Source organism: Xiphophorus hellerii, chromosome 7 (assembly GCF_003331165.1).
Source record: "Xiphophorus hellerii strain 12219 chromosome 7, Xiphophorus_hellerii-4.1, whole genome shotgun sequence".
NCBI lineage: Eukaryota > Metazoa > Chordata > Actinopteri > Cyprinodontiformes > Poeciliidae > Xiphophorus > Xiphophorus hellerii.
In genome coordinates, this window is record NC_045678.1 from 3124466 (window position 1) to 3148544 (window position 24079).

At 41.6% G+C, this 24079-nt stretch overlaps 1 protein-coding gene across 1 annotated transcript; it reads left to right on the forward strand.

Annotated features, from left to right (window-relative positions):
- Nucleotides 1-1208: 1208 nt before the first annotated feature.
- rftn2 (raftlin family member 2) lies at nucleotides 1209-23572 on the forward strand. The gene is made up of 9 exons (XM_032566669.1): nucleotides 1209-1620; nucleotides 15657-15837; nucleotides 17127-17235; nucleotides 17337-17511; nucleotides 18143-18361; nucleotides 19989-20095; nucleotides 20981-21084; nucleotides 21173-21254; nucleotides 22579-23572. The coding sequence occupies exons 1-9, from the start codon at nucleotides 1482-1484 to the stop codon at nucleotides 22783-22785; spliced, it is 1323 nt and encodes a 440-aa protein (XP_032422560.1). The 5' UTR covers nucleotides 1209-1481; the 3' UTR covers nucleotides 22786-23572.
- Nucleotides 23573-24079: the final 507 nt, after the last annotated feature.

A 24079-nucleotide genomic window follows, 5' to 3' on the forward strand; every position in this document is an offset into this window, starting at 1 on the left:
GTTTCGGGAACTGACGGTCTTACGGAACAGGGGAATCACCCTGAAGATCAGCATTGGACTCAAAACATTGTATCTGTATAGGAACACAGTCACTGCATCAATTTCAACTGACCCCACCATGCAGCCAGCATCCTCCTGTGGGGATGGTTTGTTTCTGCAGCAGGAACTGGGCGACTAGACAACTGTGGAACTGTCTGAACAACAGTTCTGTTGTTCAGACTGAACAACTGCTGAGGTCCAGATAGAGCATGATCTGGACCTCAGACCTCTTTGTTGGAACTCAACCTCCAGCATAAAAATGACTTGACGCAAGCAGCCAAGATAACACAGGAGAGGCTTCAGGAGCAGACTGAGGCTGTCCTTGATTGGCCATCCAAGCCAAACACTGGACGTAAATCCAGATGAACATCCCTGCTAATAAGACCTAAAACTGCTGTTTCACTGACACTGCCTGACTGAGCTCAGGCGGATCTGCAGAGAAGAATGGGAGGAAGTGGCCAGAACAGGTGTGTGAAAATGAGCCAAAATGCTTCAGCAAAAGAGCGGAGGGGGGGAATATTTAAGCAAGTTATTTTTTGCAAAAAAAGAAAAAAAAAACAATTTTCACCTAATATATTTGGTGTGAAATATTAAGGCAAAATTTATTCAATCCATTCAGAAGCACAACTGTAGCAACAAAATGTGTGTGTGTGTGTGTGGGGGTGGGGGGGGGTGAGGATGGGGAGAACCGTGTGAATACTTTCACATAGAATTGCACAAAAATCCGTGAGGGACGGCGGAGTCAGGTAAACCTTTTATGGATGCAAACTCGACTAAAAACCCACCTGTTTATGATTGTATTTGAAACGTAATCAATTACAAATTTATTGATGGAACTTGACTTAATGTTGTTTTGATTGTTGATTCTATGTTGCATTGTGTTTCTGTGTTTGATATGATGTAAAGCACTTTGAAATGCCTTGCTGCTGAAATGTGCAATACAAATAAAATTTGATTGATTGATTGATTGATTGATTGATTGATTGATTGATACTTTCCGAACGCCTTACACTCAGGCTGCTATCGACTAATTTTACCACCATGCTTCATTACCCAAATACTTTCAAGACGTCCCGCATTTCATTTGATTCCTCATTGCTTTATTCTGAAGTTTTGGGCGGAAGTGATGTTTTTCCGCTCGTGAACTTGTTTACGGGGTGGAAACTTTTCTCCAGGAGAAGCGCGCGCTCTCTCCTGTCCACGCGCCCCCAGCAGCAGCATCCTCTGCTGCGGGACTCTGTTAAAGTCAAACCCGCTGCGCTGGGTGTTTCCTTCCTGTTGCTATCATTCGTGCTTTCCATTCATCAATAAGGGATTATTGGCTCCGGTGGAGCAGAGATGGAGCGGTCCCGTTAGAAGCTGAAGTCTCCACAGTCCACCGGCGGCGGCTCCTGAGTTGCTCCCACCCCGCTGAGAGAGCGCCTCTCCCCGCCTCAGGGAACATGGGCTGCGGCTTGAGGAAACTGGAAGACCCGGAGGACAGCAGTCCCGGGAAAATCTACTCCACCCTGAAGAGACCCCAGGTGGAGACCAAGACAGACACCGTGTATGATTATGTTCTGCTGGACTTCAGTTTGGAAGGTAAACCTCGGGAACTCTTTACTTTGACTCGATTGGATGGATGAATGTAAACCTCTCTAAAGTGTTTCTCGCACATTTTTTGTCATATATTTCATATTACAGTTTCATAGCAAAATATTGACAGATAATGGTGATTAATATAAAAAAATAATAGGCCAATTTAAATTATTGTGTAGTGTCTGGTATCATCAAATATGAAGTAATCTATTGAAACGTCGGTATGCTAAAAGTGGTTGTGTGCAGATGGAACATTGTTTAATGTCGTTTTTGTTTTTCTTAGTTGTCACTACCTTTCCTAAGGTCAGAAAAAGTTTAGTTCTGTGTGTGGGCGTGTGTGTGTGTGTGTGTGGGGGGGTGGGTGTGTGTGTGTGTGTTGGTGTGTGTGCGGGGGTGTGGGTGTGTGTGTGTGGGCGCTTTTTTATTGTTCCAGTTTGGGGACAGTGATCTTTGGATTTATTACATTCTCATCCGCTAAAAGCATTACATTGATTAAACGTAAACGCAGCTCATCTCACCTGCTCGGCAATAGAAAACACTGAATTATCGCATCGTGCAAGTTATTTTTCTGCATTATTTCGGAGAGAATTTTACATACTCTCGCTTCAAATGAACGGGCCATGCGGGGCTACAACCCGCCTGAGAGGTTGTGACACATCGATCACACAAATGACAAGCACGTGTTTTGTTTGTTTGTTTGTTTGTTGTTTTTTCTTATTCAAGTATTTAAAAGATGCCTGAGAGTCAAAATCCAGGGGGGAAAGTAACCCACACGTTTATGAATGGAGAGAGTTCAGTATTTTTCGGTACGATTTTGGATACATTCAAACTTTTTATGAATAAAAGAATCCGGTCTCTCTCTACTGAGCAACAAGGTACAAACCACCATAACACGACGGCTTATACAGTCATCGTTATTCATAAATAATTGTCTTTTACTGAAAGGATTGCTAAATATGAGCAAGGTCATTTTGATTCAGTGGCACTACTGTAGTTAGACGTATCAGTTAAAACTTTACTGTGATATATATATATAAAAATCTTCATATCATTGCGAAATTTGACATGTGGAAAATAAATTTGTTTAATGGAAACATGGCAACTTAAGAAAAAAAAACTTGTGAGAAAAGCTTTGACGCTAGGATGAGATGTTTTTATTTGTTTTTTGTTTGCTTGCTTGTTTATATATATATATATATACACTGCTTGGCCAAAAAAAAAGTCTCCACCAAACAATGGTCACACTCTCTAATATTTTGTTGGAGCGCCTTTAGCTTTGATTACAGCCTGCATTCGCTGTGGCATTGTTTCAATAAGCTTCTGCAGTGTCACAAGATTTATTTCCATCCAGTGTTGCATTAATCTTTCACCAAGATCTTGTATTGATGATGGGAGAGTCTGACCACTGCGCAAAGCCTTCTCCAGCACATCCCAAAGATTCTCAATGGGGTTAAGGTCTGGACTCTGTGGTGGCCAATCCATGTGTGAAAAAGATGTCTCATGCTCCCTGAACCACTCTTTCACAATGTGAGCCCGATGAATCCTGGCATTGTCATCTTGGAATATGCCCGTTCCATTTGGGAAGACAAAATCCATTGATGGAATAACCTGGTCATTCAGTATATTCAGGTAGTCAGCTGACCTCATTCTTTGGGCACACAATGTTGCTGAACCTAGACCTGACCAACTGCAGCAACCCCAGATCATAGCACTGCCCCCACAGACTTGTACAGTAGGCACTAGGCATGATGGGTGCATCACTTCACCTGCCTCTCTTCTTACCCTGATGCGCCCATCACTCTGGAACAGGGTAAATCTGGACTCATCAGACCACATGACCCTCTTCCATTCCTCCAGAGTCCAATCTTTATGCTCCCTAGCAAACTGAAGCCTTTTTTTCTGGTTAGCCTTACTGATTAGAGGTTTTCTTACGGCTACACAGCTGTTCAATCCCAACCCCTTGAGTTCCCTTCGCATTGTGCGTGTGGAAATGCTTTTGCGTTCACAATTAAACATACTCCTGAGTTCTGCTGTTGTTTTTCTTCGATTTGATTTGACCAAACGTTTAAGTAACCGCCGATCACGATCATTCAGGATTTTTTTCCGACCACATTTCTTCCTGGAAGACGATGGTTCCCCACCATCCTTCCAGTTTTTAATGATGCGTTGGACAGTCCATCCATCCATTTTCTGTTCACCCTTTGTCCCTAATGGGGTCGGGAGGGTTGCTGGTGCCTATCTCCAGCTACGTTCCAGACGAGAGGTGGGGTTCACCCTGGACAGGTCACCAGTCTGTCGCAGGGCAACACAGAGACATACAGGACAAACAACCATGCACACGCACACTCACACCTAGGGAGAATTTAAAGACACCAATTAACCTGACAGTCATGTTTTTGGACTGTGGGAGGAAGCCGGAGTACCCGGAGAGAACCCACGCATGCACAGGGAGAACATGCAAACTCCATGCAGAAAGACCCCAGCCGGGAATCGAACCCAGGACCTTCTCGCTGCAAGGCAACAGTGCTACCAACTGCGCCACTGTGCAGCCCAATTTTCTCTCTGTTTTTTTTTTTTTTTTTGGCCTTAAAAGTATCCAACATTTTAATTATAGCGTCCATTATATTTTATTGTGCATATTATGTGCAGTAAAAATAATATTTCAACAAGACAAAGTGAAACTAGCACCTAAATTACTGTGTGAAATTACCAACCAGGCCTGAGATGCAGCAGACCTTTCCTGGCAACAGAGACGTTCATTCAGCCTGTCAAAAAAAGAGAAAATAGGTCACCAATGATTTTTTTTCCCCTCTCTTCCTCTCGTGGCTCTTTCCCTCCAAACGCACAAGGACACTCACTCATTCACACGTCTTCCCCTGCAGCTAAATGAAACTCCCTCCCTGACACGTTAAAAAAAAGAAAACACCTGCTGGCAAACGGAGTCTAATTTGAACGGCCCTGAGGATAATCCCTTCATCTGGGGCTCCAACTGGCTGCTTTTGCCGTGACCTATTTGGAAGGAAACGGTGATTAAGTTGTGAATGGGAGCTGGGTGTGTAAACAGCAGGCCGAGGGAGAAAAACGGTGAATCACAGAACAGAGAGCAGCTTCTAAAGTCAGAGATCAGGGAGGCTGAGCAGAGGTCCGCTCCACTTTAGATTGTGCCGTGATATGGAAAGGTGCCGTGATTGATTCGGTGACCGCAGTGTTGAAGTTTTTACACTTCATATAGCTTACTTTCTGTAGCATGACATCAAATATAATAGCTTTCGCTCAGCTGACCTCCATGCAACACTACATGTGTTTTCTACTTTAAAGTCCCTTCTCCATTGTCAAGTCTCACTCTAGCTGGTTAATGTCTGGTTCGGTACCAGCCAAGTTGGGTGTGTCTCCATTGGCAGCGTGCTCCTCGCTATGTGGGTATGAATATGGGCAGGAATGTGGGAGCGTGGGCGTGCAGGAGCTGTGGCCGGCGCGCCGTTGATGTCATGTTGCGTGTGTACCGTTGAGCAGCCAGTTTCTCTGAAATTTCTCGGTATATTAGTTTGTTGCGGATTGACTCAATTCTGTTCAGCTAGTTTTTATATTGCCAATTCACAGCAAATGTTGTCTCACGGTACTTTAAAAAAAAAAAAATCATTTCAATTCAATGACACACACATTCCAATTCCAATCGAACAGCACATTAAGCTCAAATGATTCACAGTAGTTTCAAAGGTTTCTAAGGAAACCCAGCAGCTTGCATTGAGTGAGTAGCAGCGTTTTCGTTACAAATTTGTTCAAAACTTTGTCAGTGTTATATCATAATGTGGAAAAGACGCAATTTTGCAATTGCGGTGTTTCCATTAAAAAAGAAACGCAATGAACATCACGCGTGAATGACTTTGGTCACGTGATAAGTCATTAAAAAAACATGCCATGCCATCATCCTTCAACTACTTCCTGTCGCCTTCTGGTTGTTGATCATGTGACTCAAATGATGCGAATAAACTTTATCCGTTGCAGTTTGGTGAAATAAGCCAATTTTGAAACGACCATTCTCACACAAAAGAAAACAACCTCATTCTAGTGCAAAAACTTTTAATCAAAAAACAAGTTTTGTTTTTTGTTTGTTTTTTTTTCGAAAATGGCGTATTTCAATTGAGCAAATTTATTTGTGAAATGTCAAATTGTGCAATTTTATGGTCAATGGAAACATAGCTACTGACTTGCACCATTCTGTCCTCTTGAATGAACATGTAGCAAGAATTGCTTTTGTTGTGTTGTTGACTTTAGAGCCTTAAGCTTTACAGGACTTAAAGTTTTGTCACAATATTTTGTGGTGCTCTTGTGCTGACGGGATGATAAGAGCAACTTTTCTAGATAACTGTATGACTCTGTCTGCATGACACAGCAATCAAAGCCCCACAAACAAATACGGCTCTTGAAAAATTCCCATTTGTAACACATATCTATAGAACACCAGTCACATAAAGTAGTGTGATTTGTAATACTAAGCAGCACACACTGTATTTAATCATATTTTTAAATGTATTGACATTCATTGATACTCTCATTGAACAAACAGCGGAGGAAGTGGGAAAAATAACAATCCTGACAATACAAACGATTCCCATTCATCAATGGGAATTTATCGACAAAGATAAATCAAAATTCTTTTCATGACAAGATATTTATCACGATAAATAATAAACAATAAATGATTCGATAATTCCCGCCCCTCGATTAAATCGTGTGAAGCGATTTGCTAATGGCTGGGGTGCTAACAACTATTAGCAATACAAGCCAATGGCATATTACGCTCTGTTTTATGCATTCCCACACACTACACACACATAATGGTCTGCTACAATTAAGCATTCCAGATTGTTAAACTAATGTCAACTTGACACAAAAAGCAGTTTTCAAAGGATGATTTGGCTCTATGTGAAAAAGTAATTGCCCTAAAACCAAAGAATAACTAGTTGCACCAACTTTGGGTGCAATGAGTCTTTTACTTTATTGTGGAGCAATTGTGTTAATTAAGCCACAATAAAGGGATTTTAAGCTAAACAGACTCAAGAAGTCGTGACTTTGACTGTCATTCCAAGACCTTCAGTTTGTTCTTTTCTCAGCCATTCAGAGGTGGACTTACTGGGATGCTTTGTAACATCGTCCCTGCCAAACAATCCCAGTTTCCTTGAGCTTCAGGACACAAACTGGCAGACGGAGATTCTCCTAATGGATATTCTCATACAGGTCTGAAGATTCCAGCAAATTGTCTAGATTATGAAGAAGGAAAAGACTAAAACCATCTCACTACCACCACAATGTTTGACTGCAAAAAATGGGTTAGTGTGAATTATGCCCATGAATATTTATAATAATAGTTTTCTCAGTTACATTTCTGCATCTGTTGTATCTGCACCATGTGGTAGAAAACCTTCACAGTCATGACCTCTTCCCTCAGACACACGTATAAATAAAGCTTTTCACTCGCAGAGTGTCTTCATGTGACTCATCTGTGTGTTTGGATCCAAAAATACATGTGCTAAGTAGTAAATAAATAGATTTTCTTCCTGTTTTCACCTGTAGAGAATCCTAACAGCAGACGGGGTTTCACCCTGATTCCTTTGTATATCCTCCTGATTCTCTATATGAGCGAAGACCATTAGGTGTTAATTGTCCACGTTTGTGACTTTGTTACAGGAAGGGTTCAATCGAAAGAAGAAATGTGAAAATGACAGCATCACACCAGCAGTTTTAGAACATGCAAACAGTGTGAAAACACTCATTTGCATTTTTTTTAATTGGACAAAAATGCTTTCACTGAGTGCGAAGCTCTCAGTGAAATACTTGACAGGATACAGAGATAACCTGTACTCTTCTATAGAATAGAATAGCCTTTATTGTCTCACAGTGTAACTGTAATTTAGATGTAACTGACAGGATATTATAACATATAGGTTTGCACAAGGATAAAAGTATTAAAAATGCCTAAAATATAAAATTAAGAACAATATGCTGTACCGTAAGGACAAAATTATAACTTAAAATACTGAAAGGTTATCGAAAATAGCATAATCTGATCCAAGGAATGTCCAATTGAGTAGGATAATTTTTTAAAAAGTACAAAATGTGCAGTTATTTGTGCATTAAAGACAACAGACAATTTACAACATATGAAAATAAAACGGTGCAAATACCAGTTCACCCAGTTTGTAGTCGTCTGCTTACAACCGGCATCGTCTTTTCAATCTGCCGAGCTATTTCTTGCCAAATAAATGATTTTAGTACAGCACCACCCATATGAAGCTAATGTCTGCCAACCAGCTCACACCATGTTTTCAGAATGAAGACACTGACAGGATTCTCTCATCTGAAACCTAGGAAACAACACACACATCTCAAGGACATGTCAGGATTTTATGTTAACCAAATTCCACTTCACTTCCTCAGATAAAAGACCTACTAACTGTAATAACAGTGTTTTTTTAATATGCTAGCATACATAGCAAGACTGCAAACAATGGGAAGGCAGCTTTACATCGCATTTTGCTATGAAGTAAAGGAAAAGGAAGGAAGAAAAGTGACTATTGCTTTTTTAAAATGGTTTTAGTCTAACAGACTATGATTTGGCTCCTTTAGGTGTTTCTATCTGTCCGGTTGTGATAACTAAATCTTGATCAATCTTTCTATTCTGGAACACAGAGGTCAGATTCTCTTTGTTTATGAAGACCCTGATGTTTTCTTAAAGCAAAGCCAGTCAGCGTTCACATAATGTGTCATGAAAGACCATACATGCACATATATGATCAGCTGGTGTTCCATTCAACGAGCTCAGCTCACTGCCCTTCGATTCCTGGAGACAAACTGACCTAAAAACATTCCAGTTCCACTTGAAGGATTCTGAGCTGGACTCAGAATCGATCAAATCAATCACTTCAACGGCTAAAGGACGTCTCTGCTTCTCCTTGAAACTACCAAGCATTTCTGGGGCACACGCAGTAAGAACACACCCCATCCACCCCCCAGAGCTCCCAGGCAGCTTGGCCTTGTTTCACTTTGACTATATAGGAGACTTGATGTGGGGTCCGACTCTCTGATGCATCTCGCTAAAGTACCTCATGACTGCACTGACTCTGCCTTCTCAGATATAGTATGTAGAATAAATGATATCCATATTGATACTCTGTGAAGGGGAGGAAGCATCTGGACTCCAGCAGGACAGTCAAAGCTATTGATCTCTTGATTGCAGACTGCTGAGTGTGGCCTCAGCTCAATAGCCACTTAGATTATTCTGCTTTTGTCCACACCAACACGCCGACTCCCACCAGGAAGTGGAGCTCTGAGGATTTAAGAGTGATCAATCTGAGGGATTACCTCTTGTCCTGTTTACCATTAAGGTGCCAACATTAGTTCTGTATGGGACAGTTTCTCCAGGTACTGCCCAATTTTGCATTAAATAAGAAACGGAATTAAAATCACACTTGGATAAATTTGTTCACGCGATAAGTTATTAAAAACATTCCGCGCCATCGTCCTGCAACTACTTCCTGTCTTCTTCTTTGCTGTGGCAACATCTGGTTGGTGATCATGTGACCTGTGTGATGCAAAAAAAAAAATAAAGTGTTTCCATTGTAATTTTGCAAGATTAACCAATGGCTATGAGCATCCATCTCATAGCACCAAAACATTTGATCAAAAAACGAGTCTTTTCAAAATTTTTCACTAAGCAAATTTATTTTCAAAATGTAAAATTGTGCAGTGCAGTTATATGGTCAATGGAAACTGAGCTAATGATTGTTTGAAATTTCCAAAGTATAGAACAAATTTCTAGACTGTTCTCCATTTTGACTTTCCCATTATGCGTGTCAGTTTTTCAACAAAAATTGATAGCAGATGCTACTTCATAAGAGTATAAGGTAAGGAAAACATTTTTATCTTCACACACTTAGCATGTATAAATAATGCAGTCGTTAATATTTGAGTGGAGGTAAGAGGCAGCAGCAGGAGGTTCACTGTTTTAAGGGACCTAAAATCCTAATATGTCTATGTTCTTGATGCTGAATTCCATTTTTTATTTATTTTTTGCTGAAATCAGATCAACATGGCATAATGATATACCCTCATCAAAAACGTACTTGAAGTGTTGCTTTGATTCTCTCATGTATGTTTGAGAAATCCTTTCATCTCCATGGCAACCATAGAGCTGTGCAAAACGCCTGGTTGGACCTAGCCCCGCCTTCGAGAACGAAGCTCCTCCTCGGAGCTGCAGTGTCCAAGCTTCTGCCTCATAGAGCAGCGCTCCCGCGCAACTTCCCCATTTCAACTTCCCCATTTCAACTTCCCCATTCAACTCCTTCAGACTAGCCAGCAGCAATTAGCAAACACCAGGTGGAAGTGTGCATCTACTGAGCTCATTATAGGAGCTACTTCTCAGTGGTAAAAACGTTGTTAAAGGGTTAATAGAGGAGTGATGAAGGTGGAGTTTCAGAAAGAGCTGGACTTTCTTAAAGAGACACAGGCCCAATTTCAAGACGTTAAATTATAAAGTCAAATTTCTTTTAAGTTATATCATATATACAGCATTTGTATAACAACTGAAGGTAACTTAGTGTTATAAAATGGTACTATGTGGCTGGAAAGCACATAATTCTCCCCCTTTGAAGGGACTCAGGCCTTAACTCCACCTCTGTAGTTCACCCTGTGGTGCTAAGGGATCATTTAGGCTGTAAGGCATCGCTTCGTGCTCGTTGGGGGGTTATTTGTGTCCATTCTGTGGTCTGCACTCTTCTGTGACACATGAAGGCCTTTCTGTAATCAGTTCCCTCAAACTGTCACTTCCAGTTTGCTCTTCATGGAGCTGTAGAAGCTCTCTGATTAACAGAGCATGCATCAATACGATCCATTTGAACAAAAGAGGGAATGCGTCCGCCTTACCCCGGTCGGAAGTGGTCCTTGAAGCCTCGGCCTTCGTGTTCCTGTGCACACACGGCCCCGTCGCACAGGCACTTTGATTGGAACCAAGGGCTAACGGCCGACATGAAGGGTGTAGATGATAGCAGGCAAGGACGAGTGCATGGGAGGGGGCAGTACGGAGGGATTTACAGGGTGGAATGGTTTAACCTGACACCGAGGTGTTTGGTAATCTTCTGAAAGGTGGTCAGACCTGCTGGGCCTCCGGCCACTCCGTCTGCCTCTAATCTCTGTCTGATCTCAGGATCCAGTCCTGGATTATTTCAGATTAAAGTCAGTTTTGCACATAATAAATTTAGAGCAGCTTTCAAGGACAGGGAAAGGTAACTCAGAACTGCTTTCTTTGTCTGCGTGACTCCAGAGGAGTCGTGAATGACATACAACAGGAAGTTGATGCAGTGATGTAAAACAATAGACAGAAGTATCACGAATACTTTAGTTAGACCTGGATTAGCTTGTTTTAACGGCTCATCGCCCATGGCAGCGGTGACCGGAAATAGAAAGTCTTCAGGACGTTCCGTCATTTCTCCCTGGAGTGCTAGACATGTTCATTTGTTTTGGTTGCATTTACCCAGAATGCCCTGCGTTATAGTTTGTTTCCTACTTTTTGAGCGGTTTCTGGTTTGCTTGGGATTCACATATGTTCACATATTCGCAGCACGCCAGAGTTCACCTCAACTGAACAGAGTCCGAGGTCCGTAGGAGGATCAGAGTTTGGGTTTTAGGTCCAGATCAGAGTTTGATTGGACCCAAACAAACCGGACTTTCCAGGCAAACTAACTCTTGGACTAAACTGGTGTGAATATACTTTACATTTTAATTAACGTTTACATGTAAATGCATGACATTATAGCCAACTGGCTCATTTCCAGCTCTACGCTCATTGGCAGGCTGATGTATATGGTGTTTAATAACAATAATTATAAAATCTAGTAAGAACTACTGTACAAAACAAAACTCTTCATAAAGGAGAAATGGGGGAAATTAAACAGTTGTCATTTGCATTCTAAAATGGTTCAATTATTTTGACTTTTAGTTGATAAATAAGTTGAACAGAGTTAGCATAACCGTGCTAAAAACAGAGTTGTATACAGTTAGGCCATGCTAAGCTAAGCAGGCTAATTGTGTGACTAGAAAAATAGCTACTGTAACAAACAGCCTGGCCCAATAAGACGGAAAATCTACATTCAGCAATAATTTTACCATGGCTCAAAACCATCAGCTAACTTAATAATCATTGAAATAAAAAACAACCGTTGCCTTGATAGCAGAGTGCACCCATCATGGCTTTACATATTACCAATGTTATGAAACGGAAGAGTCTAATCTAGAAACCCTGACTCTACATAAATGTTCTGCTTTTTCACCATAGAAACATAAAAAAAAAGAAAACCGCCAAAAACCCGACATATTTGTGTCTCTGCCAAAGCTTTTGTCTGCAGCCGTGCATCACAGAACAGAACCGGGCTCCACAGATGTGTAGATGTCCCAAAGGTTTACAGATGTGCTCTGTGGTGTCTGTTATTACTGCAGCTTGTCCTTCCCTCCTCGTCCTTTTAGCTGAGATTTCTGCCCCTCTGAGAGGCAAGTCATGCCTCTCAGAGGGCATGACTCTGGTTTGCCCTCAGAGTCAAACCAGAGTCATGGTTTAAACAGAGGTTCAAGTTATTGTCTCTTGTTTACAGTCATGTCCCACATTTGTGGGATGATGTCCACAAAATCTTGGCTGGGTAGAGTTTATCCTTTTTTTATATCATTGTTTTCTTTTTTCCTCGCTGCCAGGCAACGCCCTCTTTTGCTGGCCTTCACAGAAGCGCTCATAAACTGTGGTCCTTGGCTCTGAACCTCCCTTAGCTCTGTCACCCCCTCTCTGCTTTTTTGTGCCCCTTAAACTGCCTCCTTCTTCCTCTCCTCCTCCTCCACTCAACTTTTCTCCCACGCAGTTCTAAACAGAGGGCTCAGTGTCCGAGTGGACGGGTCAGGCAGGCTGTGGGGGGCAGAGGAGGTGGAGGAGGAAAGCAAAATGTCAGAATAAAAGCCTGGTGTGGATGTGTTTTGGTGAGCCATCATGGCTCTCCTGGGAGGGTTTGGCTGCGGTGAAGGTCGCCCCCTCCTCTGGTATCAACCCCAAACTCTGCTCAGTGTGGGGCTGCCGGGCGATAAAATCGATTCTCAATGAATCCAATTGTTTTGGTTTTGAAGATTTCCTTTTAGAAAAATCTAGATTTCTCTTTCACCAAAGCCGTCCTTTGATTTATATAGACCTGAGTGATGTCAGTCCATCTTACCAACCATGTTGTTTGACGTGCGTGTTTTACAGCTTCTAATTAGTTGGACTTTGAATAGGTCAGGTAAGAATTGAAAGTGAAAAAATATGAATTCAAATCAGAAATGAAATTTGGTAAGACAAAATCTGAGATTTTATTTTTAAATTATGTCGCCTAGTTCTACTTCAGGATTCTGCGTAGCCATGAAATGGCTGGAAAATTGTACAGTGAGTTTAATATTTTTTGTTAAGATAAGTTTGGAAGAATGTACAGTTGGTTTTAAAACTTAAACTTTAAACTTTTGATTCATAGGATGACCTTAACCTTTATGTCTTCCTTTAGTTTTGTGATCTGCATCTTCCTGACGTCTCCTGCTCAAATGAAAAGTTTCAATGCAGGATGGGGAGTTGAAGTCAACTCACCAATTTGGCATCCAAATGCATCTTGGGAGGCAATGAACCCAGAAACACAATGAAGAGTAAGGGCTGCGACAAACACAAAGCAAACAGCAGCAGAACAAGCCCACAGAGCATAAGCACACTGATCTTAGTGCCTGCATAGCTGCATTTCCTTTACAAATGTGCACAAATTTTTGCATGTCGAAAAAATACAATTTCTCAGTTGTAAGCCACGCCCCTTTTGATTCCAGCTGTATGATCTGAAAGCAGACATACACCGTGAGCTCGCCAGAAGAACTTTTATGATGTTAAGGGAAAAAGTGATCTGTAATCTGTGATCTGAATGACGTAGCAACTTCTAATCACTGACAGAACAAATAAAAAACGAGCAATTTTACTGCTTTTGTTTGACCTCTAGATCTTTTTAAGTTTGGGTTTTACATTGGAGCCAAGCTTCCTGAACTGGGTCTGCTTGAGGTGCCAAACAAACAAAGCACTGAAACTCATAGTTTTTTGGAACTTTGTGAAATATACAATCAACATATTGATGACAAGCTGTAATTTAAATTTAATTGTTTTTGGTCTGAGATGACCTAATCCACACTTTTCTGGAGTTTTCCTGAAAGTAAATACCTGTGAAGTAGCTTGCTGAATGACAAACCACTTTTTAGCACCGGGTTCTTTCATGATCTGTGGGAGAAAATTGATACCAAAACCCAAATAATGTTTTTATTCAGTTTCCTGTAGTGTTCAAAACACTGATGAAATTTAGAACATTTTAAAATTTGTAGGATCCTTGGGTCTTCTCCATGTGACGGTTCTTGGTTCCTCTCGGTCCCTCCATGTTCCAGCGTCTGACTTGCAACCCGAATCCGTCGCTGCTTCATCTACCTTTGAAGCGGCGGTAAAGCCCACAGGAATTCCAGTAAAATGCAGCAGTGTTTGCCCCAGCTCCATCTTTACTGGTTGGGTCTAATGGGAACCAGTGAGACCACAGTGATGTCAGCTGTGTGCCGGACTCCCAAACCTCTGGTTGTTTGTTGGTTAGAGAGCGGTGGGGGTGTTGTTGTGCGGAATGCTCCCACTACCACACGCCCACACACATACACACACACACACGCTGTTTACGGACCTCATGTTAACTTAAGCCCATGTTCTGGAGCTCTCACTTTCATCCTGGTAAAACAGGCAATCAACTAAAATGTTAAAAATAATTCCTGTGTAGTTTAACTGCTGGGCTTTCGATGATTACTTTGACTCCAAGCTTGTCTGAGCCTGAAATAAAACCATAGAACAACTCAAAGAGAAGTCCCAGTGGAAGCAGTATACCACAGTAATTACTGCTTTGATTACCAAAGGGAAAAGAAAAACATTCAGATCTTTAGATTCATTAAAGGAGAAATGCAAAGGAGATCAACATAAAAAGATTTGTTAATTTATTCAATTCAGAGACGTTTATCCAAGTAAATTCTAAACATATTAAGTTGTCATGTCCAACAAATGTCAATAAAGTAAGTTTGACAAACTTATTTTTGTTTAAATGGAACACAAACTAATTTGTTTTTTAAAGTTGGAGCACCATGTCTCTTTTTTCAGTGTCACAAGTAGAGAGCAGGATTGTGTGCTGTTTTTTTTCTTCATAAAAAAAACAGCACACAGGTTAAACTGATTTAAACCTATTAACATTTCTCTTTAGCATCTGTATAAACAGCTCCGTAATTAGGAGCAGAGGTAACATCCTGCTGCACACCGAAAAACAAGAATGGAGCTCCAACTTACAAAAAGGAAAAGACTTGAGTTAATTTGTTACATGTAATCAAATTAAGTTTGTCAAACTTAATTTATGTAAGTTTGTTCAACGTGACAACTTTATAAACTTAGTATGTTTCCTTGGGAGAAACTTAATTTGATTACTTGTAACAAATGACCTCAATTTATTTTAAGTGTCATCACCTGCTTTCACTTTTCAGTGCATGAGAGAGTATTCACTTTAAAAACAGGCTTTTACAGTGTTACAACAGAGACAAAACAATTGGAGTTAACATTTTTAGCTGGCTTAGCATACTATATTTGTGATTACCATTATTAGCATTGTTAAAACAGCTAACAGTTCGTTGCTGAATTCAGCCTTCCTATTATCTGCATTAAGCCTTGCTCTCTCACAGCCTGACTGAAGGCTGGACTTTGTCATAGAAAATAGTTTACTATTCAGTGCAATTATTCCATGATAACAGAGGAAATACTACTAAAAACCTGCATTTGCTATTATATCTGTATTTAATAATAACATTATTTAGTTCTTCAACATATTTAGTCAAAGATATTGAGAGTCATTGTTGGAGGTCCAAAGAGCCTGTGTGGCTCCGGAGCCTCAGGTTGCCGACCCCTGACCTGGCCTAACTGTGTGTCCCCACAGGCAGCCGTCCTACCGTCCAGTATGTGTCCTCCCTGTCTGAGCTGCCTCAGGCCCTGCAGTCCTTCTACACCCAGGGCTACGTCCTGGCCACCCTCCACCCCATCATCCTGTCCCTGGGCCGGAGCCGCTCGCTGCCCTTCAGCCTGCTCTACCGCGCCGTCCTGGCCCGTCCCAGATCCAGGTACGCCAGCCTACAACCCGAACCAGGTCCCCACCCACCCACCCCCAACAGTCACAGCCTAGCCATGGAGCGACACGATGAAAGATAGATGAGATCAGCTGCATATTTAATAGGCAGTCTCAGATGGAGGTCAGACTGGAGGAGGAGGAAATGTTTTGGTTTGAGTTGCATTTTCTACGGATTCTATTGGCTAGAAATTCACTCAACAACAGGGGTGTTTGAGCAGCCAATGAGGAGGCAGAGTGTCTGAACTCTGATTGTGGGTTGGCTGTAATACTGTAACTATCATGGATTTATTGTAAGAAAGACAATGTGTAGTGATCAACCAACACAGAGCGGCACATCCTTGTGAAGTGGAATGAAACTGATTTTTTTTTTTAAGTGTTAAAACCCAGAAACAATATTTAATAGAACTACATTTTGCTTGGTGTAAGTCTGTAGCTGGTTTGGACACATTACAGCTGAATTCTCTGTCCTTTCTTCTGCTTTGACTGGGCCAGTCTAACATATGAATACATGGTTCTTAAGCTGTGGTACAAGTGCAGCTCATGGTACATGAGCTGCGAACAGTAGGGCTCAGAAGAAACAATGCGGTCAAACATTATTTTGTACAATGAATTCAAGGCTTATCAAACACTGTAAGCTAAACTGTGATGTAAAGCTACTGAGCTTAAGCAGCTAAAGAGATGTGGCAGCCATGTTGGATTTAGAGCTGTGCTGGGATATATTTGACTTTGCAGCTGGAATATAGAACTCAGACTTAAGACGGCCTTCCTGTTTTGTTTTTCCCCGAGAAGTTTTGACTTTGGTTCAAATGGAACAAATAACTGGGAGGGCTCTGTTTTATTGCTGTCTTAAAATGGTGTTAGACACATTATTATGGTGATACTTGGGAAACCTTGTGTTGACTGAGGTGGTAATTGAAAAAAAATAAATAAATCTAATCTAAACCATTCCATTGTAACTCTAGCTGGATGTCCATCCAGGTCTTTGAGTAAGCCATTTTAGCACGTGAATATGCTTTGATCTCTGTCTGTGTGTTTGTGATCATTGTCCTCCACCCAACTCGCTAGTCGTCTGCAGCCTCTAGCAGGTTTTCTTACAGGTTTGTTTATGTGTAGCTCCATCCATTCTATCAATTCAGACTCATTTCATTAAATTCAGTTTATTTGTATAACCTGAATTCATCAGTAGATGCTCTCTGTGCAGGTTTTTATTGACCAAATTCTGCATTTGACATTGGACACTGGTGTTTTGTGTTTTTTTTCCTTTTTTTTTGGTGCTTTCAGCAACCAGATTGCGTCCACGTGCCACAGCGCGCCAGTGCTGAGGGTGGAGGAGTGGCCTTTACCCGGGGACTCGCTAACTAGCGACACGGTGCGGGCGCTGATTGACAGGGTCAGACAGCTCCTGGAACCACACCTCTGAATATTCAGCCTCAGGAAAAGCCCCGGACGCTTTGGGTCTAACTTTGCTCGCGTGTGGCGTGCGTCCTGCAGGTGAACAGCAGCGCACGAGGAGGCGTTCAGTTCGTTGGCTCCGTCCTGCAGCAGGTGAGCGGCGTCACCAACGGGCGCGTGCACAGCCCCAAAAGAGGCTGCCGCTCCCCGCCTCGTACGCCGCCCCAAACACCACCTGGAGACAGAGAGCAGGAGGAGCACGCCTACAGTCCAGGTTTGACCCTACCTATAGTATTTTACTGTTGCGCTTTCGTGATAAACGATAAACGTGACTATAAGAACTACTAGTTTCTGTTTTAGCGAACTGTTCTAGCTCAGCAGTCATAGCCGCACAAACACAAATACTCCTCTAGAAAATTATTCCCATTGGTAATGGTCTTCTTTAGGACGCCATTCACACAGTGTGATTTGCGTCACTAAATTGCACACAGCAACTTCATTTAATTATATTTGGTAATTAATTATTTACTGATACTGTTGAACAAACAGAGAAAGTAGTAAAACGAACAATACCGAAAATATGGACAGTTTGGAGGGGGTTTAAAACGCCATTAATTGGAATTTATGGCGACAACGACAAATCAGAATTGTTATAATGCCAAAATTTATCACGATAAATGATAAACGATATAAAAATGGCCACCACTAGCTGGATTTACTCTCTGTTCTTCAGCAGGGTGTTGGAGCTAAAGTTAAATATCCAAGGGCAATGTAAATAAAGCAACATTTCAAACAAGTCACTAAATAAAGATTCTTAGCTTTTGAAAAAGCTCTGTTGTAAAGCATGTAAAGCTTAAAGCACCTATTCCTGCTCATAAACCCACATTTCCTGTCTGCTCCTGAAGACTTGAGTCTGCTGGTCTTCTTCCATTCCTGGCCCCCAGGCTGCATTCCTCTGGACTCGTTGGGCTGTCAGTACCACCAGGGGGCGCTTTCTATGCGGGTCTCCAGAAAGGGCCAAGTGGTCAGTGCGCTGGAGGCTGACTGGCTGGAGCTGACCGCTGCTTACTACCGCAAAGGCTGGACGCTGGTCGACTCCTTTGTGTACTGGGACACACCTAAAGGTTAGTCTGAAGCTGCACAAGCATGGGGGGATGGCGGGGTTAACCCCTTTAGCAAAACTGTTTGTTTCAGGTAAACGCCCAAGCAGTGGTGGTTCTAACAGGAATGGTGCCCTGGGCAAGCTCCTCCTTCTACTGCCCCCCAACCAAATAAAATGCAAGCAATTATCTGGGTTTTTTTCTAGCAGACAGCAAGGAAAACTTGTAGCAAACTTGTTCAGGGCACAACCAACGTATAAGATATATTTTATTTTCTTATTCTTGGGTGTCAGTACCAGCAGGCTGTCAGTACCACCAGGGGGCGCTTTCTATGCGGGTCTCCAGAAAGGGCCAAGTGGTCAGTGCGCTGGAGGCCACTGACCACTGCCAGCACCAAGCCCTGGTGCTGCCCAGGGCAACTGCCCAAGTAGCCCACATCAAAAACACCTAGTGCACCTGAGGAAAACAAAACACACACACACACATTCATTCAAAAATCTACATTTCACTGTTTTATGGACCTCTAGATTTTTTTTCTTCTGGGTTTAGAACAGGGTCTGTATTTAATCTGTGATAATCCAGTCCAGACTTTTTCCGTATTCTAGATTTTAACTGATTTAAATTTGTCCAGATGCCAGAAAAGGCCACACTGTTGAATCAGAGGCGGCTTCAGCAGCGTGTTGTCATGATTTGAACCCAAGTATGAATCAAGTTAAAGAAGAGAACTGATAAGAGTTTGGTGGGTCCAGTTTTATATTGTCCTCAGAAGGCTTTTTCATTAAATGAAAGCATAAAATGGACGCGTAGCTGCTTCCATGCATGCGTTGGATTCCTGACATACTCTGGAGTCGTTCCAGAGGGGTGCTTCCTGGGAAGGTGAATGTTTTAATCCACTGGATGTTTGTTGGGAACTTTTCCCAGCCCCTGTAGCCTGCTGGAAGCTTTGATGGCTGCTGCTAAGCTTTGGGGATCTCTGCTACTGTTCTGGTGGGAGAGGCTGCCCCTCTGCTGCTCCCGGACACGTCCTTGTTTGGACCCAAGAGTTCAGGATGTTATTTATTTATTTATTTATTTACTGGCTTCACAGGGGTGAGCGTCGCATCTGGTGTATGATGCAAATGTCAGCTGTTCGGCACAGCAACAGGAAGTGAGGTCGTTGAGGTCTGGAGGACGCTCCAATTTTAGATCCAGCAGGGGAGAGAGAGGAGACAAAACAGGAAGTGGCCAATTTTTGTGTGTAGGAATCTGGAAGGAATGGGGGGGAAAAACGGGTTGATGGCTCAAACACACACACACACATAGGCACATGGAACATTTTAAACAACTTTGTTTTAAAGCTGCAGTTTGTAACTTTCATTAAAAAAAAAAAAATTTACCTAGTTAGATATTTGCATTAGATGAATGGAACAAAACGACCCGAACCTTTATTAGATCCCCTCATTTCAAACACACACATGGGAGCTGTCAACCTATTTCTAATAAATGGGTCATTTTAACTCATCACACTCAGCTACACTCATTTGAGGTTCATCCACTGCTAACACAATAACACATCTTGTGTTTACTGCAGTCAGAGCTCCCCCTGGTGGGGAATCAGTGAAGCAAATCATCAAAAACCCAAAGTTGAGATGTGTGTGTTTGTGTGTCGCAGGCGAGCCGGTTCCCAGATCTCTGGAGGGACTGTTTGTGTACGAAGAGCGGAGCACCGCCCCTCCCCCTAACGACACCATCGTGGTGGAGCAGTGGACCGTCATCGAGGTGGGTCACTCCAAAGGTCACGGCTCCACCCTGAAATGTGACCTTGAAGGGTTCACAGGGTGTGTTTTCCTGGTTCACACCAGAACCATCTGGATCAAGTTCTTCTTATTGTTAAACAAGAGTAATGTGGTGTGTGTTTATGTTCACCCCAGTTAATCTGACACCCATAAATAAAATCCAGAACAACAACCTGCCTTCAAAAGTTACCTAACAAGACCCTCCACCCCCAAGCTAATGTTTTTTCCTGATGGATGTTTTGATATTTTCCTCGCAAAACATAATTAATTAATTTCAAAAACCATCCAATGGTTGCTTCTGGATAAAAGAAATATCCAGAAATGAACTTGTATGTCCATTTTCACTTCCTGTAACCAATTCAGCCAATTATCCAATCAAAACGATGAGCATCAGAAACAATGTTTTCCTGAATTTCTCCTTTGTGAAACAAGATTATATTCTATTGCCATCTTCACTAAGTTCTTTTAACTTATATTTTATAATACTGATGGAAAACCAGATTACATTTTATAGAAATTAAAAAAAATTAATATATGATTTATTGGAATCAATAAATTCCAGTGGTGGTAAACGGAATTGGTTGGACCAATGTACATTTATGCATCACAGTCAAAGTCTGTGCAAAGCTGGCAGAGACATACCTCCAAAAGATCTGACTCTACAAAGAATTCACTTAGAGGGACTGATTATTGATGCACACCACACTTTTCCGATTTTCACCTGTTAAAATCTTAAATATTTCTGCGTTACCTTCAGCTATAATACCGTAGCATAGAGAGCAACTTGTAACACAAAAAAATGAAATGAAGAGATCTGAGCGTTCAGCTACAGATTCATCTGTAAGTGTTGGGTCTGCGGTGTGTTCAGGGCTCTGACGTGAAAACGGACTACGGGCCGCTGCTTCACACCCTGGCTGAGTTTGGTTGGCTGCTCACCTGCGTGCTGCCCACCCCCATCATTCGACACGACAGGTGGGTACAGAGTGGGTTGATGCATGGCGTTATGTGAGGCACTTCTGTCTGATAATGTGTTTGTTTTTCCATTCCGCTGATCATGCAGTGACGGGAACCTGGCCACAAAGCAGGTGGTGTTCCTGCAGAGACCGGTCAGAACCTCCACATCCGGATATCTAAAGAACCAGGTGGGGCGAAACAAAGGTCCTCAACGTTCTCAGACATCCTCAACGTCTGAGAATGTCCTCAACGTCTCAATGTATTTACGCTAATGTAAATACATTTACATTAGCTAAACATATTAGCTAATATATTTGTATTAGCTAATGCAAATATAACCATAACAAAACGAGTGATATAATTTCCATTTGAAAGATTTGGCGTTTTTCTCTTTTTCTACCAAAAACTGGATGACAACTGTCCTCAGTCTGGTGCTTTGTCCTGCTTTTTTGAAGACAGATTGTCACCCAGCAAAATTTGCTGCCATGACAGGCCTATGACAGGCTGAGTTAATTCTAGGAATGCACTGATTGCAATTTTGTGGCCAATCATCGATATTTAATTTTTAAAAATATTTTTGGGCTCCAGTTGTCTTTATTTAGCAGTGAATCTACAGAAAAGTAGCTTTTGAAAGAGGAGGAAGACATGGGGCAAAGGTTGACCCGCATCAAAAACTCCTTTTTTGTTGACAAGCTACTCATCGAACGTGGTCAATATTAGCTAATACAAATATAACCATAAGCGACATAGCATTTATTTTAAAATGTATGTTAATATTAACATTTTAAAAACATTTAAGTCTGGCAAAAGTGTAAATGCAGGAGAAATTCACTAGGGGGTCAAAAACATTTTTCACAGCACAGTTGTCATGGAGGTGAAAGTGATGCTTATAATCAATAAGATTTACAGAATGGTTCTCATAGAAAGCCATCATTGTGACAACTAGATCTACTGCATTTGCCACTCTAACTGCGTTTCCATCCACCACAAAATTGTGTAAATTGGAATTGCAAATATTTACTTAATGGAAACACGGCAATTTGGAAAAAACTCATGTTTTGGGATTAGAAAGTTTATTGCGCTAGGTTGAGGTGATTTTTTTTTCTGGCTGTATAGAAATGATTGTATTTTACAAAGCTCCAGGAAACACTTTTTGTAATAACTCATATTACATGAGTTATGTTATCAACCACTGCATGGTTACCACTGGCAGAAATGACAAGAAGACGACAGGAAGTATCAAGTGGGTTGATGGGGCGGGATGTTTTTTATCGACTTATCACTTGGGATTTTAATCGTGTTTTGTATTTAGTGGAATTTTTCAATTGCAAAATTGTGTTTCTTTTACATTAGTGGAAAATCAGCAAAGTTTTGCGCACCTTTGTAATGGAAACGCAGCTAATGTTTTAAGTGGATCTCATCGCCGTGAAACTCGTCATTTCATGGTCAGGATCAGTTTTGAGGCGGATCAGTTTCCGGTTGTTGATGCTCCTCTTCCTCTCGCCTCCACAGACGGTCTCGGCGCACAGCGAATTGTCGAGTCGCTCCGTGAGCCGCGTGGTCAGCAGCTCCGCCCCCACAGAGGATCTCTCCCCCGCCGTGGGCGGAGGCATCGGGGGCTTCCCGGTGTTCGGAGGCGGTTACTCCGGCTCCCTGTCCCACCTGGAGGAAGGGGGCTTTGAGCAGGAGGAGGGGAAGGCCGAGGTCACCTGCATGTGAGCTGGAAGGAAGCTGACTCAGCACTTTTTGGGCTGATTTTATGAAAGCCATAATATTAAGAAGGAACAAGGAGCTGAATCACTTTATGACTTATTTTTGATCGGACAGCGAAAGAAGGGAAAGCTGCTCCACTGTTCAGACTGGAATTTCTGCATCATCAAATTTCATCTCCATCTTTACTGCTCAGTATTTCTTATAGAGATCCTTCAGTCTTGTGCCTGAGACACAAATAACTGTTTAGATGACTTTTACATGGTACTGCTAATATGCTGCAGCGGAACAATTTTTTATTTTAATCCAAGGTATTCTGTAATTAAAGTGACTGTTATGGCTTAAGCAGGGATTTTACAGATGTCAGTGTCGTAACGCATCTGTTGCTGTTGTGATCCACTTGAAGATTAGAGAGAAATGGAGCTGCAGGAGGTTGGAAAAAAATCATTCTTGTTGCAGAAATGCTGAAGTATTCGTGCTCTGCTCACACTTCATATGAGAGGCCTAAGTTAGACTTTGTACAAGTAGACATACCATTGGAACTTTTTACATTTTCTTCTAAAAGGACAGAATTGAGATGTTGTTGTAGATCAACACATTTGTCAAGTTGATGAACAATTCATCAACTTAAAGCACAATTCACAATTGATGAACAATTCAGATTTTTCTGTGTGAATAATTGATTCCTTCCTTTAAAAGGAATCAGTTATTTTCCTTTAACTTCACAATAATACGTTGTACTTTGGGTTGATCTTTTGGAGAAAAAAATATCCCAATAAAACACACAAGTACTTGACCTTGTATTATTGCATTACTACAAGGTTTGTAGTCATAACATGACAAAACAATTTTTTTTAAGTTTCAGAAGGTGTGAATACTTTTGCGATTCGCTTTAAGCTGTTTTTTTTTTTGGAGAGATGACGAGTAAAATGGACTAATGGGAAGAACCAATAACGTCACCATCTGGACTCCAGATGTCAGTAGTGTCCCAGCTCTTCCTTTTTTTTTTTTTAGGAACTTCTACATTCATTTCTGTCGCTGTTGATGCTTTTCTTGTGTAATGTACATGTGCACTCTTCTTACGGCAGTTGAAAGAGGACGTTTTCAGCGTGTGTTTTTTTTTTTTTCCCATGGTTTTCTCACGATAAGTTAATCTGGATCATATCACAAGATGACGGGTGTGTGTTAAAACCTGATTTCATTCTTCTAAGCTTGTCACCAATGTATGGATTTGAAGGACAACTCATTATTTTGAGAAAACCATTGGGAAAAGTATATGCAGAAAATGGCCGCTCAGCTTGTG

What these genes read in the sequence shown, in the direction of transcription:
- rftn2 (XM_032566669.1), top strand. Translation starts at nt 1,482, where the DNA reads ATGGGCTGCGGCTTGAGGAAACTGGAAGACCCGGAGGACAGCAGTCCC. An exon ending in TGCGGGCGCTGATTGACAGG is followed by an intron (nt 17,236 to 17,336) that starts GTCAGACAGCTC and finishes TGCGTCCTGCAG; the next exon opens with GTGAACAGCAGCGCACGAGG. An exon ending in GTACTGGGACACACCTAAAG is followed by an intron (nt 18,362 to 19,988) that starts GTTAGTCTGAAG and finishes TGTGTGTCGCAG; the next exon opens with GCGAGCCGGTTCCCAGATCT.